Here is a 16,959-nt window from a genome sequence, read left to right as displayed (position 1 = left end):
TGCATATTTGGTTATTTGAAAGAGACAGTGCTATTTTTAGGGCGTTGAGCCAGAACTTTAAGTTAACATATGGACTGTTAGTGTTTGACTGGATTGCCTGGGGCTTGGCTGGTTAGAGGCGTAGTCTTTGCTTCTGTAACTAATGCCTTCACTGTTTAGGAGCCTCATGAAGCCCTTAAAAGAGGGATTTAATGTAAATTTCCACAGATACCACCTCCCTTATAAACCTACATTGACAATATCATCCATTAACAATGGAAGTTTAGTCAACTTTTTCATACAGCATTGTAGATAGGAAGTCTTGGTATGACACAATCTAAAGTCCTCAAAGTCACACTGGTTGATCTCATTGAGCGAGGAGTCCGACAGCTTGCTAAACAAATTCACAGGTGGGAGAAGGTTGCAACTTGACATAGCCCATGTAAATAAATATTAAGTAGGAAAGTATCCAATCACGTTTACCCAATCGGTTTTGAATAAACACTGATGAAAGGTATCGTATCGTGGTAAGAATTTAAAAAAAAAAAAAACACACTAACAAAAAAAAAAGTCGGAAGCTGCCCGCCAAAATCAGTTGTGTCACTCACCATGCTACTTCAAAATGTTGAGAGCTACCCATAGGTCAGGAAGCCCCCCAGCATGTGTGTCATCAGTGGTGCCTCATCAAATGCTGCAGTCACAAACTTTGCCAGTGTCCAAAGTCTTGGAACAACAAGCATTCAGTAGAAGGAAGCACTCTACACACACCGCTGTATGCCAGCCTAGCCACCACTGCTCACTAGTGCCTGCAGCACAGCGCCCCAGTTCCTCGTTCCTTGGAGAGACACTGCTGGGCTACATTTAAGCTACTTTTTGATAGGCTTTGGGCTACAGGACGGCTCGAAAATCTGGCAACACTGGATGTGTGGCTAGTGTGTGTGAATGCGAACTGCAAGAAGGTTATCCACTCCCTAGAGCGTACAAACCCACCAGTAATTAGGCTCCCACAAAAACAAGACTTTTGATTACATTGTAAACGTTAACTGCTATGCTCTACAGCAGAGATAACAAGGGGTTTTACAGCTTGGCACGTTACAATTTGTTTTATAACCCACCTAAAAAAGCCTTGAAAATTGTATGAGTCGGGAGGGGTGCGGGAGAAATTTGGAACAGCAGACAGTGAGGAGGAGAGCGAGGTGATAGCCAAACAAGGGACAGCGGAGATAGGAACAGGAGAGGCAATTACGAAGCAGGACAAGGTCGGAAGGACCGGGGAAGCAAAGAGGAAGTGGGAACGTCTTAAATGAACGGGGTCAAGCAAGAAGGGTGGAAGGTACAGAGAGTGCTAGTGTAAAAATAAAAAATAAAGGACCTGTGCAAGTGGGTGGCCAGTAAAAGGACACTGGCCGCAGGCTCAAAATTGTATATCGTCCAAGCTCCAAGGAAGACCAGAAGAACTGGAGGGAAATAGGGGGGAAGAAGGAAGCGCTGCCCAATGGGAAGCAAGGAAAAGAGCGTGACGTTGAAGCCAGCCAATGGTAAGTACAGATAAGCAATGGGCGGGCTTTAGGCCTGTTTTTAGATTGTTATTTATTTTTTTTTTTTTTTACAAGAGATTTTGCAAGCACGGGCAAACCCTAAAAAGATAATACAGAAAACTAAACAGCTGCACAGAATTACACCTAATTTGACAGAAATCTAGATCTTTACTCAAAGTGTGCTTTTTGTGATTTGGCATAACTGTTCAGCCTTTCGGAATTTAAAGTTAAATAATAGCAATCCCATACCGCAGGAAAAAAAAGCTTTATTAGCTGGTCCAAAGGGATCGAGCAAAGATATTTAATGGGAGCAACATGAAGAAACATGTTGCATCTTCCATTACAAGACACAGGGACTCAGTCCCAGAGTCCTGAAAAATAGATGTAAATAAAAAAAAATAAAGAATAAAAACCACAGAAAGGCACACGGTAAGGATACCGCTAAACCCTGAACCCCTAACCCGTGTGGAGGAGCCCCAAAGATCCAAATACATTTTAAAAACAATAGTTTTTGGACTTGTTGCAGTCCCAGGGAAGCCAGCACGGGTAAAACAGGGCTGCATACTCGCTCCAATACTTTTTAATCTTTTCATGGGAGAGCTATCAACACTGTTCAACGAAAGCAGCTCGCATGCACCAAAGCTAGGGGGCTCCCAGCTGTCGAACCTCTTTTACGCAGATGACCTGTTACTTATTAGCCTGACCCCGGTAGGCCTACAGCGGCTACTGGACATTACGTCAAGATATTCTGCAGCTAATAGACTTAGCATCAACCAAGAAAAATCTTTGGCCTTCCTAGGTACACATCGCCCGTTAAGATGAGACTAGAATTTGGGCTACCAAAAGAAGAGCTGGCACGTAAAGGAACCTCATAAAAAGCTGGCACATAGTAAGCAGGGGAGATCTGAAAACATTAAATGCTCTCCTGTGGAAGGAACTTCAAGATAAAGAAACTTGCCCAGCAAGGCTGTACCTGGAGGCCGCTATCGATCAACTTGGCTTACGGCAGCTGTTAGACCTGACATCCTTGGTGTGGGTTTTTCCCCTATCTTTTGCCTCTAATACCTGGATTTTTGATGCTGTGCTGGATTTCGTTTTTGCTGGTTTAGATGCTTTGGACACTCTGCCACTGCTAATCAGTGCCAGAGTGTAAGTGCTCCCTGTGTAAAATATCATATTGATTGGATATACCCGATTGGCATATTTGTATCACCCTGAAGTCCTAGTAAAGTGCACTGTGTGTGCCAGGGCTGGTGATGACAGATGCTACTAGTGGGCCTGCAGCGCTGATTGCGCCACCCACATGAGTAGCCCTAAAATGGTGTCTCAGGCCTGCCACCGCACGCCTGCCTGCAGTCACCGGACTGCCATGTCACCCTGGTCAGTGTCCCCACTGACTAGGCCTAACCCTTCCCTTTTTGTGCACATCAGTCATCCCTCTGGAAGGCCCAAGGTACCCCCCTGGGCAGGGTGCAGTGTATGTAAGAGGTAGAGCATGTACTAGTGCAGGTACCATGCTCTGGTAGTGAACCGCGGCCATTTTGTGTGTTCACTGCTGCAAGGTTGCTCCATAGGCTAACATGGGGGAGGCTGGTGCCAATGGCTATCCGCCTATCTTCTCATAGGAACAAGATAAGACATGAGTGTTTGATATCCCTGAGCTCAGCATTAAATAACACATCTTAGGAGAGGTTGTTTTTAAATCCTGAGTTGGAGAATAGTTCTTTTCAGAGAGTAGCTGTTCTCTTGTCTGACCCTTCTGTGTGCCTGGGCATGCTTGTGGATTGACTGTCTGGCTTGAGAGTGACAGGGGCTGGGGATCCCCCAGGAGGTTGGCTGAGTCAGCCCTCTGCTGAATGGCGACATTTGCAAGTTGAGTGGAGGGAGGGGATAGCACCTGGGAGTGAATAGGGCTGTGCCTGCCTGCCACACTGCTGGCTCCACCTCCTGCTGGGTGGCTGACGACTCTGCCCCTCACTCTGAAAAGAAAGCAGAAGCCAGGAAAACAAAGTGCTCCAGCAACACCCCGAACTGGATCAGACCGGGCTCAGGACCCACTTGCACAAAGACTTCAAAGACTTTTAGGGGTATAAGTACAAGACCCCTGACAACAGATTTTTAGATTCTACAATCAAGAGGAACCTCTGCTGAAAGACGGACTGCTGAAGGACTAAAGGAAGATTGCCTTGCTGTGTGCTCTAAGGGCTGACCTGTTCTGCTGTACAACTGAAGCTGAGGAGGAGAAGGGGCCTTGCTGTGTGCTGTGACCCTACCTACTTGACCTAACAAGACTTTGCTGTGTGCTGTGTCTTCAACTCTGAATCTCCAGGGGCCTGAGAAGAGCTGGCCTCCTGTTTTGCAACCCAGGGATAGAAAGGTTGCCAAGACTTTAAAGACTCTGCTGTGTCCCATCTGCGCTGCTGTGTGCTGCGAGGACCGTGGACTGTTCTACCAAGCTTGTAAACATCTGCCCCAGGAAGTGCGCTGGCTGCTCTCTGCTTTGCTGGAGAGTGCCGCGCTGACTCTGGCCTGACACCGGTTGCCGCATTGTGAAGACCGACGTGCTCATCGGCACGTGTATTGCTGTGGCCGCAGGATTGAGGGCGCCCTCGTGCTAACTAGGCCGCTGTACGGCTTGGCGGCGTCACGATCGACCCGCTGACACGGGGCGCCGTGAAATATTCTGCCCGCGATACACCGCCGCGGCCCGGGGGCCTGAAACTGATCAAGAGCTGCACTTCCCCGCTCTGCGAAGCCGCGAGGAGGCTGCGACCTGATTGGTTGCTGACCGGAGGCTTGGCTGGAGGAGCCGCACTGCGAGTGGCTGACTCCGGTAACGTCGACATCATCACTGGGGGCTCGTCGAGGGAGCCGCGACCGGATTGGTCCATCGCTCGGGAGCTGTGAAAGCCCTGCACCACGCAGCCTGAGAGGAGCGCTTTTGTTCTAAGCGCAAGAGGCACCGCTGGAGGAACGTGGGTATTTAACTACTGGAAGCCTACGAACGTATTCCTTTCCTTTGAATACGAAGTCCCACGAGAGACTAGAGACTATCTTTTTACGCTCCTAACAACCTAAGAAAAAGATTGGATGTGCAACGCTATGATAATTGATTTCCACTGCTGAAACTAGATAAAGTTATATTTTTGATATACTTACCTGTGTGGTCTACGTTTGTGGTGTACTAGGGGGGTCATTGTAGTTGTTAAGTGCGAATACCTTACACATTGCCTTGGGGGATAAGCCCGTCTGCTCGAGCCAAGCTACCTAGAGGGTGAGCAGGGGTTATCTACCGTGTGTGTCCCTGTACCCTGACTAGAAGCAAGGGTCCCTATTTGGTCTAAGGTGCTTACCTCTGCCAACTAGAGACCCCCAGATCTAACAGCAACTATGGGAACTTCCAGGCTCTCCAGCAGGCTTTAAAAAAGGTGGTCAATAAGACAGTCCGAAAAGAATCATTGTTGCAGGACAAAGCCGCCTTGATTATAGCGTGCTCACGGCTGGCTTACAGTTCAATCGTACATCAAGCCCTCACCCCAAGCTTATCTACAGACAGGCTTCTCCAAAAAAAACAAAAGAGAAGTTCCTGAAATTTCGCCTAGGGTTACTGCCGTCCGCGGCCCACCTACCACTGTGGTTACACCCTCAGTTACCAACAAAATGCCGACTTTACGGGAACGGCAAAGAGAACACCGTACATCTCATCGCCATCTGCAGCGAACTTATTCAAGAACATCGCTCCCTCTTGAGACCACTTTTGAACAACCGCAGGATACGGACCTGCAGGCAAGCGGTGCTCGTTTGCTTCAAAGGCGACGACATCCAACTGAGGTGCCGAATGGTAAAACTCCTTGAAACGGGAGAAACCTGCTTCAAAATCCTGAAGGATAGCCAAAAACCTAGCAGCACCGCGAAGGACGAGAGGATCAATCCACTCTAACCCTCAAAGAGTAAGCACCAGCTGGCACTGGCAAAGAAACGTCATGACAGCATGAGGTGCGTTCAAATACCCCCCCCAATCGACCACAAACCAACTCAAGGAGAGTATGGCCCCGGCAGGGAAACTGACAGGCACCAACGTTTACTGGTTTAACCATCAGGAAATACAATAGTAGCACCGAGAGAGAGAGGAACATACTAGCAGCCCACCTAGGATGCAAGCGGGAATGGACCGAACAGATGGAATATACAGTCTCCACCAAACCATCTGCTGAGAACGCCCAAGAACACCGCACTTAATCGCATCAGCCCCTTGAGTATCGAGATTCAAAGTGCGCTTGGACTAAGTTCTAGCCTGCTCCAGACATTTGGAGAGGACGAATAACATGCTGCATCTTTTGGTCCAATTCAAGCAGAAGGGCCATAACCAAGGCCCCTGAATTTTACCCAAACCTCATGTTGCCACCCGCCAAGCCTGGATTTTCACTAGGTGGAGGACAGTGCTGATAGCAAACAGCCACCTTGAACTATACTGAATAAACGCTTACCACATCACATGACTAATCACCTTTTCTTTTTTAACGCAAATCTGTTTTTACTGAAGTGCCATTTTCTAAAATGTTCTTATTGCACTGGCACCTTATTACATCACTACTCTGCTGGCAACAAGGATCAACTTACTGCACTGTAAAATAGGCAGTCTAACTGAACTCATACTTTATTTTAACTTTGATACTGCTGTCTTAGTATGCTTTTTATTGATGGATTTATTGTCTTAATATGTATGAACTTGACCTTTGTATTATTAACTGAACTCTTGTCTAAATTGTAAAGGTTTTAAGTAACCATGTACAATAAAGCTTACTTAGTGCTGCTGCAGAAGTCCCAAAGGGGGGTTGGGGGGGTCCTTTGGTGATTAGCCACTCATGGGAGGTTTGACTGCCTGTGGCCAATCCCACACTGTGCATGGCTTAAGGCCATCACTGGCGTTCCCTCACCAAGAGGAGACAATTTTGGCTGGGTGTATGGGAGCCAGTTATCACATGCAAAAACAGGCACCTCAAACATAAAAGAACAAAGCCAGCACTCCAGTCAGGTCTAGTCACAACCTGTTTATTGTGACATAGCGTGTTTTAGCACAACTGCCTTTGTCAAACGATACGCATTTCAGTGGAGCTGACACTATATGCTTTAACTGATGCTTCAGAAGTACCACACTTTTGATCCTTTGAAACCTCACCTCCGTAAACTAAGATGCTTGAATTGCAGTGTCTGCTGAGGTAATGATTTTTACCTGTACACTCAGTAATGTTCTTAAATGTTCAGAATGTTGGATTTAATTAACATTGCACTGAATATCACCTTTGATTTTTGCATTCTTCTTTTAACGTCAAAAATCAATATTTTTATTTTAAATAAATTAAGGCATTTACAGAGTTGCTACCATGAAAGTATGACGTTCAAGTGAAAACTAGCCGAAATATATACACTCACTGAATATTCTACAAAAATCTGCTTTGCAAGATTTTTTTTTGCAAAAATCACTTTAATAGACTTCAAGAAAGTCAAGGCAGCCTCCGAGCAATCTTAAAAGCAGTAACAATATATCTGACTGTAGAATAGGCCCAGTGCCTCATTACATTTTAAATAGCATTCAGTACTGTGGCAAAGTAAGACTATTTAGTCAAATGTTTGGCCCAACAAAAGACAAAAAGGTCTTCTCTTCTACGCTTCCCACTAAGGGCCCGATTACGATCCGTCCGACATCGTTTGGGAACTGGGACCGAACAACCTCTTGTCGTCGGTCTAAACCCAGCAATTTGGATGCGGCCGACCACTGTTCGTTGCATTTCTATTCTTTACAATGAGAGCATGCATTCCGTCCAGAATGCATGCTATCATTGTAAAGAGCTGAGGTGCAGTTCATCTCTGCACCCGGTGGCAGGCACTTCAAGGTGCCGGCCACCAGTTGCAGGGATTAACAGTCGGGCACAATAGGTGCCCCTTAGACTGCCATCCAGAGGCCATTCGGAAATCCAGTTCGGATTCCTTTCCGACCCACACCATCAAAATGGGTTGGTCAGAAAGGAATACGAACAGCCAATTACGATGCCGTAGGAACGGCTCCGACTAAGGCCGGAGCAGTTTCCTACGGCATCGTAATAGGGCCCTTTAAATGTACGATTAGAGTTCACAGTATCATCTTGGTCTGGTCAGGTAGAAGGTATGAAGGAAGGAAAATAGGTTCTCAGAGCACTGAAGACATACACCCAATGGATGGCATGTCCAAAGTTAAGGGAGCCGCAATCAGACCGTCACCTAGTGACTTATATAGAAGGAAAAAGGAGTTTTGATTATTCTGCTTCATGTTCTTAGTATAGGACACCCACTTTCCTCTGGTGTTTCAATGGATAGTCTATCATACTCAAAGTCCCCCTGTATTCCCACCACCAACATTTTCCGATCATTTGGCTTGAGCCACAAACTGTTAAAGGGCTCCTGGTGGTTGGTGGGTGGGTGGGTAGGTAGGTGGTTTCCTGTGAGCAATGGGATCTTCCTGCTCTAAGTCTATCCGTGCTTCATTCTTTTTTTGCCACTGCTCTGCCCTCAACTGCTGCTCTACTCTTGAGTGATGCTCTTTTCTCTACAGTTTCCTCAAACATTATCCTCACCTCCAAACTCTGCTGCTTTACCATCCGCCATGCTGTACTCTGCTATTCTCCACTTCTCTACACACATGCTTTGTTCCACCACCCTCTATACCGTGCTCCGCTGTACTTTACTTCTCCACACTCTATACATGCTACCAATCAAATGTCCTTTTCATGAGTTTGAATTAGACTATCTGATCCTGAGTAGCCAGGTGTAGTGCCAGCCTTTCTGACAGATCCGTCTAATGCTGGAGACCAGACTCGGATCCCATCAGAAGTGATGTTTGATGTAAGGCCAACTGAGGCAGTTGCTGTAGTGGAAGGAAGAAATGTTCATATCCACAAGCACCAAACGACTGCTGTTGAGCACTAGGTTTGTACAAGAGGCAATATTTGGTATCTAAATAAAAAGGGAACAGCAGCTGTATTATTCCCATGTGAGGGGTTAAATGTAGGGAACCTAGGAAGACCGCCACATCAGTACAGTTGCCTCTTCGTGGTAGGCTGCTCATGATATTGGCCAGGGAAAATCTGATACGTAGATAATAAAGTATTAACTTTATTCAATTTTATAAAATCATAAAAATACACACAATAAAAACAATGCAAACTTAAGAGTAAAATTATCTGGTTAAAAAGCACAGATATCCACAATAAATAGTTTGATGGGCACAAATACCAAAATATTCTCATAAAAGCATAGAAAATGCAAAGAACAATCATGAACTCTTCAGGGGGGAAATAGAACAAATGGCAGTTGATCAAAATAAAAACCAATCCCATATACAAATAAATGTACTCCGTGCCAATGTAATATCCCAGGTAAAAACGTGAGACAAAGAAACACTCCCTGTGAGACTGTAGAAGTTGTAGAAACAAAAGCGTTGGTCTCACCTGCCTGAAGTTTAGGGGTAAAAGTAATGGGCGAATGCACTGGAAACACAAACTATTGAATTTGGGCAGATCATTACAATATATAAAGTATCAGAGTGGAGATGTCACAGGGTGTAAGCTTGTAACTCCTATACTTTTGTCCAGGCACCCCTCCACTCCCTTCTGCAGATAGCTCAAGTGGGATTTATTTGAGAAACTTATCTAAATTACTAATGTAAATACAAAACAGAAGAGTGCCTAACATGCTTTCAGCATGCACCTGTACCCACATTCCAACGAGCATGTGCACTCTGGCTTAGTAAGAACCCTATTGTTTCCTCAAAGTGGGGTTTAGCTGTGTTCTCAGAATAAAAACAATGAGGTACGTCATAATTAATCCCATTGCCCGGAAGACCGTACATCAGATTTCAGCCCTGCCAACCTCAAAAATATTGTACTGTGAAAAGGTGCTTTGGTCTGTAGAAGGGTCAGGCCTTGAACCCCTCACTTGCTAACAATCAATGAATAGACATTGGAGGAGGCTGGGCATGGGAGAGGGGGTAGGGCTTAGAGTTTAGCCCTGTCTAAAGGAATACAACTGCACTCCCCGAAACCCCCCCACAAATTCTGGTACTTGAAGTTGCCAACCATACTAGCAAGGATGTAAAACGTCCAACGGACATAACCTGTATAGAGACACCACACACAAAGTGGAAATCCATACAGTACAAGGATTTCCAGATTTATTATTCTCCGCCGTGTGAACCCTGTCTTTTTACTGGATAACCATGTGAAGAGAGCCGATATCGTGTGTCACACAATGGTCCCATGAGAATCTGCAGGACTAATATTGAGGTCTCTCCCCACATACATCCCTTTGAATCAGATCTCCAACTGACACTCTTACCACTAACTCCAGCCTCTTCCTATGACATATTCCTGTTTGAAAACTACAAAGCCTTCCAGCCCGCCAATAACCTCAGCTGGACAATCCAACCTACTACCATGTATGTGATCCCAGATGTGTTAAATGTACACACATTTCTATATAATACAATGAAATAGCTTTTAAATAAATTAAGCCAAAATAACTGTCACAACCTCAGTTGAGAGTGATCGCAAAAGGAATCTAGTCAATTACTAAAATATTACCAGTCAAGGACACATATGACATGGTAATCTCTACCCAACATTAGTTTATTTTACATTAAGACACAAGTAGAATGGAACAGATGGGCAATGCTAATTACTTACTTGTGACGGAGGGTTTTGAATAGCATCAAACTCATCTTGCTTTCTACAAGCATCTGCTAGCACAATTCTATGGACAGGGTCCCAAAGTTTCTCCTTGCGTTCTTTCTAAAAATGAAAATGGATAATTACGTGCTTGAGTAGCTGGCAATGAAGAAAAACATCCGCTAAGAATTGAAATAAATGTAGTTACCTGCAGCCTCTCTTTCAACGCTTTTGGATAAAAGTCATAGCCGTTTTTTATCCCTATGTGATATTTTTCTGAGGGATTCACCCAAGTTGCTGGAATCTGAGAAAATAAATATACGTTAATGCTGTTTAGGCTCCAAAAAAATCACAGTCCTCAGTGTAATACACATTTTTATTCACTCCTGTGCTTATTACAACTTTGAAAATGTTATATAACTATTACCACTAGAGCTTTTTCATAACAGAAACATATATCCATGAATTGATTTTGTGAGACAGGGACATGAACCAAGTAAGCTTTAATAAGGATTCTCCTAAAGACAAGTAATTGGAATACCCATGGCGTTCTCCTCCGCACCGCTTTTACAATATTTTTGCAGTCAGAGCCTGTACTCAATTGCATAACACAATGACATAAGCTGGGATCCCCTACCAAACTGTGCTGTCTTCAGAGACCATAGTTTATATCAGGCTTCTCAAACTAGTGCCTAGTGAGCTACTGAAAGCTCTCCAGCTACCTGCAAGAAACTCTTCTGTGAGCAGCTTAGCCTGCTAAATAAGAGGATTTTGCCAAGTTTAAATAATACATAAATACACAAATTGAGAGTGCGTAGTCGAGATGAAAATGTGTGTATTTTCAGAGCTGGTAAGGTGATGTATGGAGAGAAATAGCTGAATTTGCAAGATATATTCAAAGCAGATATTTGAATGATAAATCATGGGGTATTCGGGAAATATATTACTAACATTATTACCGTAGTAGCAGGGGCACTGCAACTATGGTTGGTATGTCTTACCCATGTAGAGACATTCAAAAGTAACAAACTTTTTTACATAACCATTGGAAAACCCTGCTTCAGGCACTGGGGCGACGCCATAGCTCGTAATCTTATATACGATTGCCACTAATGTACTCTTCTCGTGTGATGTTGTCTATATTACAGCACTCATTTCAGTACCTCTGGATGATTTTCATCAAACATAAGTAGCTCTTATTAAATAAAATGTTGTAGGGTGTGAGGGCAGCCTGCGGTTAGGGTTGTGTTTCTGTCTTCCTCCTCTGCATCTAATACAGAGTATTACTTATGACCGGTGGAGTTGTCCTATGCATCTATAGGAGTCAGGCTCTGGTTCACCCCTCGGCCGTTACCTACCCAGCAGGACGTTAGACACTGTTTTTCCTCGTCTCCCCGTTGCGTTTCCTACCCCCTCCCCCCACCTCTTCCCTCCATTACTCTTGGTCTACCTCTTCCTTGCTTCCTTCCCTCTCTCCCCTTGCCGGTTTTTCCCTTATATCTATGCTATGCTTTTGTAACTCATGTAACTCTTGTAACTGCGCTCTAGGAACGGATGTAACTTTGTAACTACATTCTGAAACAATGTTCTTCCTCAGGTCTAGCCAGCGCCATATAAAACTTTTCAAATAAATAAATACTCCTGGGCCACAAGAGTAGCAGGAACTTGCGTGGGTCTGGTCCAGAGTTATGACTCTGCCTTGAAATGTAACTGCGAGAGGCCCCATGAAAGTGCACGCACTGACCATCAAAAGGTGAGGGAAGCTGCGTGTAGGCGTGAAGGTTGGTGGCTTGCCCGGTACATAGGCTGAACATTCATACACCAGACTGGGGCTGCTCTTGTACTTTTACGCTCCTGCGCAGAGTGAAGGGCAGGCAGGTCACCTCTGACATTGGGCTGCTCATGCTGCTGCGCATACGTGGGAGTTGCAGGCACAAGCAAGCAGGTCCTTGTGCCACACAAAGAATTCAGCCCTCAATTGCTGTCCCGGATTAGGGGTCCCTGGGGGCTCGCCGGAGCGTCTGTAGGGGCGCATGGTGGTGGCACCTGAACAGTTGCGGCTCGGGGACTTGCTTGCCACCGGATCCGAACCCTTACCTGCCTGTCAGATGCAAGTGAAGCTCCCCTCATACCTGGAGCTATGGGCTAACTAAGATCTGGAGTGAGCGGTGCAGGTTCAAGTACGCCCGCTTTGAAAAATCGACTGGATGAGCCGGATAATTGAAACTCCTCTACTTCCATGGGGTGCAAGTTGGAAGCAGTGCTGGAGTCAGTGGAGCGACTCGGAACCTCCCTGGATCAAACAAGAACCTCGCTTGAAAGCCAGATTGACGGTGTGGTGGCTGACCTCAGCTTATTACACGCGGATCATCCTAAATTAGTTGACAAAACATGCTCTATGGAGCGCACCGTCCGCAATCTCGCCCCCAGAACCTGCGAAATGGTGACCTCCATGCAGGTACTGACTGACCGCGTGCACCTACTGGAACGCAGAGTGGACGATGCCGAGGGTCGCTCCAGACAAGACCATTTCCACGTGGTGGGATTGCTGGAGGGAGTGAAAGGACATCTTCGCGTGGAACATGAGGGGCATTCACACACCAGCGCATAGATACTCCATCTACTCCCATAAGAGACGATCCACTCATATTGCTCTCCTACAGGAGACACACTTTACACTCTCAGAAACTACCAGACTCCAAAAGAGATGCTGCAGCTAGTTATGTGGCTGATGAAACTATCATTAATGTTGAGGGCAGATATGTTTTTGTACTAGGCCGCTTGGATGGCCACTAGCTGTTACTGGGCTCAGTATATGGCTCCAACTCGGAACAAAGCCTATTTCTTGACAAACCATCGGGCACTCTCTCTCGCAGGAATGACCTGCTGTGGCTCATAGGAGGGTACATTATTAGCATTCTGGAACCATGACTTGACAACTCATTCCACCCCCCCCCCCCCCCTCCCCATTGCCCAGTGCACCCACAATATCCACCGCACAAGCTCTCTGTAACTGGCTACAGCACTGGCAGCTGCTAGACGTCTGGCGTGAATGCAATGCTACAGCCAGGGTGTACTCGTTCTGCTCGGCCCTGTACCATTTACATTTCCGGCTTGACAGGCTCCTCTGTACCTCTAATTTGTTGCCCTCAATACTGCAGAATGACTTTTTGGGTTGTACACATTCCAAGGTATTTACAGTTGGCCTGGGATGCTGACGCACCAGCCATCCTCACTTGGCAGTTACTGCTGTGGGCCCTGGAGGACCCTTCCGTCAAAGCATTAATGGAGACCGCCACAGCAGACTATTTTGTGGGCAACGATAGCAAAGCATTGACACGGCTCATTGAACGGGATGCGCTCAAGGTCATAATACGTGAGTGTTGCATGGGTACACAGTGGAATATGCATAAACATCTCCGAAAAGACCATTCACTCCTGAAGCACACACTACTCCACCACAAGAGCCAAGCTATCCACAACCAAACCAAGATATAACGCCTGGCAAATAAGCAGCATGAACACACATCCCTGCTGGAGTGACAGTCAACTTTTCAGCTCACTCAGCCGCACACATGCCACTGTAGACAGACCAGGCCGCTTGCTGGGCATGGCTCATCCGGCAGGACCAATCCCACTCTTCCATCTAAAACTGCGTTCCCTCACAGTCACCTTACTCTACACCCAACAAGAGATACACACCAGGCTCATGTGCACTATACATGTGTATACCACCCAGTCACTCCGATTGCACCTCATGCACTCAACGCGTTTCTCTCCTTAATCACATTGCATCATGTTACGCCGGAGGAAGGAATTGAACTGGACGACCCCATCACTCAGTTTGAACCACAAAAGAGTTTCTGCGCACTTACTACTGGCAAAACCCTAGGCTATTGACGGCTTGCCCGCCAAGTTTTCTAAAGCTTATGCCCCACTAATTGCTACTCAACTGAAGCTCCTCTATGAGGAAGCTCTTTCTGCCACTGCCATGTCTGACTCTCAATGAGAAGCTTAGCTTGTTTCTCTTTCAAAACACGGCAAAGAACCCACGGAACTGAGCTCATACAGGCCACTGGCACTGTTGAACATAGATTACAATATCTTGGCCAAAACACTTGCGACCAGGTTAGCACCTCTAATTTCAACGCTGATCCACCAGGACCAAAACGGCTTTGTACCAGCATGCTACACCTCCCTGAATCTTCTATGCTTCTTTTGCATTATGGCCTGCCCACAGCATTGGCCGTGGGCAGGGTGCCTCGTACTGGACCTGGAAAAGACCTTGGACTCATTGGAAAGGCCATTCCTGTTCAAGGCACTGCGGCGATTTAGCATTGGATCCCTTTTGCTGAGGCTAATACAACTATTCTTTTCACACCCTCTGATTAGATTCAAAACCGGCTCTTCTATCTGTGTCTATACTAGTTGGCAGGGGCACTCCGCAGGGCTGTGGTCTCTCCCCCCTGCTCTTCTAACTAGCGATTGAGACGCTGGTTGCAGAACACCTGAGACAGGGGGTGAATTGGGGTATACAGCTGGGTGATGGTGTCTATGCTGTATCCCTCTATGCATATGATCTCCTTATATACTTCAGAGACATAAATAAGGTGCCCGTTGAGATTGCTGACACACTGAGTCTCTTCACTGCGCAGTCTGGTCTCCGCGTCAACTGGGCAGTCATGTCCAGGTTAACTCTGGCCTCCTCTGGAGTGCCTATACCCTGGCAACCCAGAACATTGGAAAAAATCACATCCAGGTCAACTCTGGTCTTCTCAGGAGTGTCTATACCCTGGCAAACGAGAACATTTTGGTACTTTGGACCGCGTGTGTACCACATCCCTGAGGATTTATTTGATGGCAACCTTACACGCACAGCTTCAAATGGGTTGGGGTGTGACAGTATATGCCTAGGAAACAGGGGGGCACTCCCCTGAGAATATGTCCCTGGTGGTCTAGAAGGGACTGTTGTCTGGGATCACCCTCCTCAGGAAAGAGAGGGCTGGGAATGGGAAAGTGTTTCCCATGACAATCAGTGCTCAGAAGGCTGAGCTGTGCCTCTAAATACTAGAAGTGGTGGAATGTTCATTTTGCATTCACTTTCAGTTGTGGTGACATCAGCAAGTCATGGCTCTCTTCAGCACATTGTTCGAATCCCAGTCATAGACATGATAACCCTGGCATATGATGGTAACCCATGGCTTCTTGAGGGGATTCTGGCGCAGAATGGGCTGTTCTGGTATTTTGTGACTGCTGCGAGCATATAAGAATATTCTTGGTATTTTATTGTGATGCATTACCATAAGAGCCAGGATCTGTACATGTGAATTTGGAGAAGAAGAAAACGCCATTATTTGGAAATAAAAAAAAACTGACGAGTTAGCATTTGAGGGCAAAGTTAACGTCAGTCGCATCATCAGAAGCTAGTCACCAAGTCCTGGTCCCAATTCCAGGTAGGGCTGGGCTTTAGTCATTAAAGACTGGCAAGCAGAGTGTTTGGCCTCTGCTAAAGGCAGGCAATTCGGCTCCTGGTGAAGGCTAAGATGAGCCTCAGGTCTTCCATTTAGCGACTGCACTCCAGGAAGTTTGAATTATACAAGTTTTTTTTTTTCTTACTGGCCATGGATGAAAAAGCTGTAATATTAATTTTCATGAAGTGCAAGAACAACTATGACAAAAAACACAATGTACTATTCTTACCTTAAGAGTTCTTCCAGATAGGCCAACAATTATACCCTCTTTAGGCTCCTGTATAGTGCATGTGTTTACATCACCACTGCCAGTTGTATCAATGATGTCAATAATCTTCGGCTTCCCATCAGTCGTCAGCTAGGAAGAATAAATTGAAACTCGTCATACAACAGGAATATTCACCTAATACAATACTTTAAAAAAAAAAAACACAACTAAAGGTGACTTCAGTAGCAGTACGGAGTTTGATGTCAGAAAGCTGCTTTTTCAATGGTCCACCATGCAGACTGAAACTGTTTATGGCAAACTTTTGCTTTAACTGTCTGTTTAAAGGCAATAGGATTTCTCTTTTTCCCAGCCAACTTTATGAGCTGCACGTTAGCAGAACTAGTTGAGTAACCCACGGTGAAAGAATGACTACATACAATTTGTTAATAAAGGACAAATATTGAGGTAAAAGGGATAGTGGAAGAAGAAGAAATTATAAACTTGCATGAAAATGGTTAGCCTTTTTGACAGCATGGCGGCTGCCAACAGGTGAGCCATAAGTTTGCCAGGAGTCGCTTAGTGAAGCATTATTCAAACAATATTAACAGAACAAAAAGGTACAATAAAAAGATTAACATTTGTTAAATGAACATTCCAGGTGCGAGACCTTTCCTTATGGTTCTCTGGGACTCAGTATTTACTGGGCAGCATCCTACGTGGGCACTTTACCACTGGTGCCCCAGTACAGCAATACTGGTGCACATCAACTGGATAACCAAGTTTCTCTCTTTGGGCACTTTGCAGGCAGTGAGGGCAAGGCTTACAAACTCAAGATACGACAGGTAATAGTAAGAAACACTCAGTCACCTCAATGTCAAGTCAGTGCCTTATCTTTGTAAATTAAAAGAACTTTAAACAATAGGCTGTGACCATCTGGGCCAGCTATACAGGTCCCCAATGTGAGGTCACTAACTATAGCAAGATTAACAGGTGTAGGCCCACAACATAATCCCCCAAGAACTTTGAAAAATTAAACACTTCTAAAGACTGTCGATTAAGTGGAG

The 16,959-nt window shown here is 45.6% G+C and overlaps 1 protein-coding gene across 2 annotated transcripts in view; it reads right to left on the bottom strand.

Annotated features, from left to right (window-relative positions):
• Positions 1-16,959, bottom strand: part of TPP2 (tripeptidyl peptidase 2) — a 398,345-nt gene that overhangs the window by 343,271 nt on the left and 38,115 nt on the right. For both annotated transcript variants that reach the window (XM_085622690.1, XM_085622691.1), the window contains exons 2-4: positions 15,917-16,045; positions 10,425-10,520; positions 10,235-10,339 (exon numbers count right to left, since the gene is read on the bottom strand). In XM_085622690.1, coding sequence (XP_085478816.1) covers positions 10,235-10,339; positions 10,425-10,520; positions 15,917-16,045 — 330 coding nt within the window. The remainder of the gene's footprint in view (positions 1-10,234; positions 10,340-10,424; positions 10,521-15,916; positions 16,046-16,959) is intronic.

Source organism: Triturus cristatus, chromosome 8, assembly GCF_964204655.1.
Source record: "Triturus cristatus chromosome 8, aTriCri1.1, whole genome shotgun sequence".
Classification (NCBI taxonomy): domain Eukaryota; kingdom Metazoa; phylum Chordata; class Amphibia; order Caudata; family Salamandridae; genus Triturus; species Triturus cristatus.
Note: the sequence above shows the minus strand (reverse complement) of the source record. Positions and strands in the feature narration are given on the sequence as shown.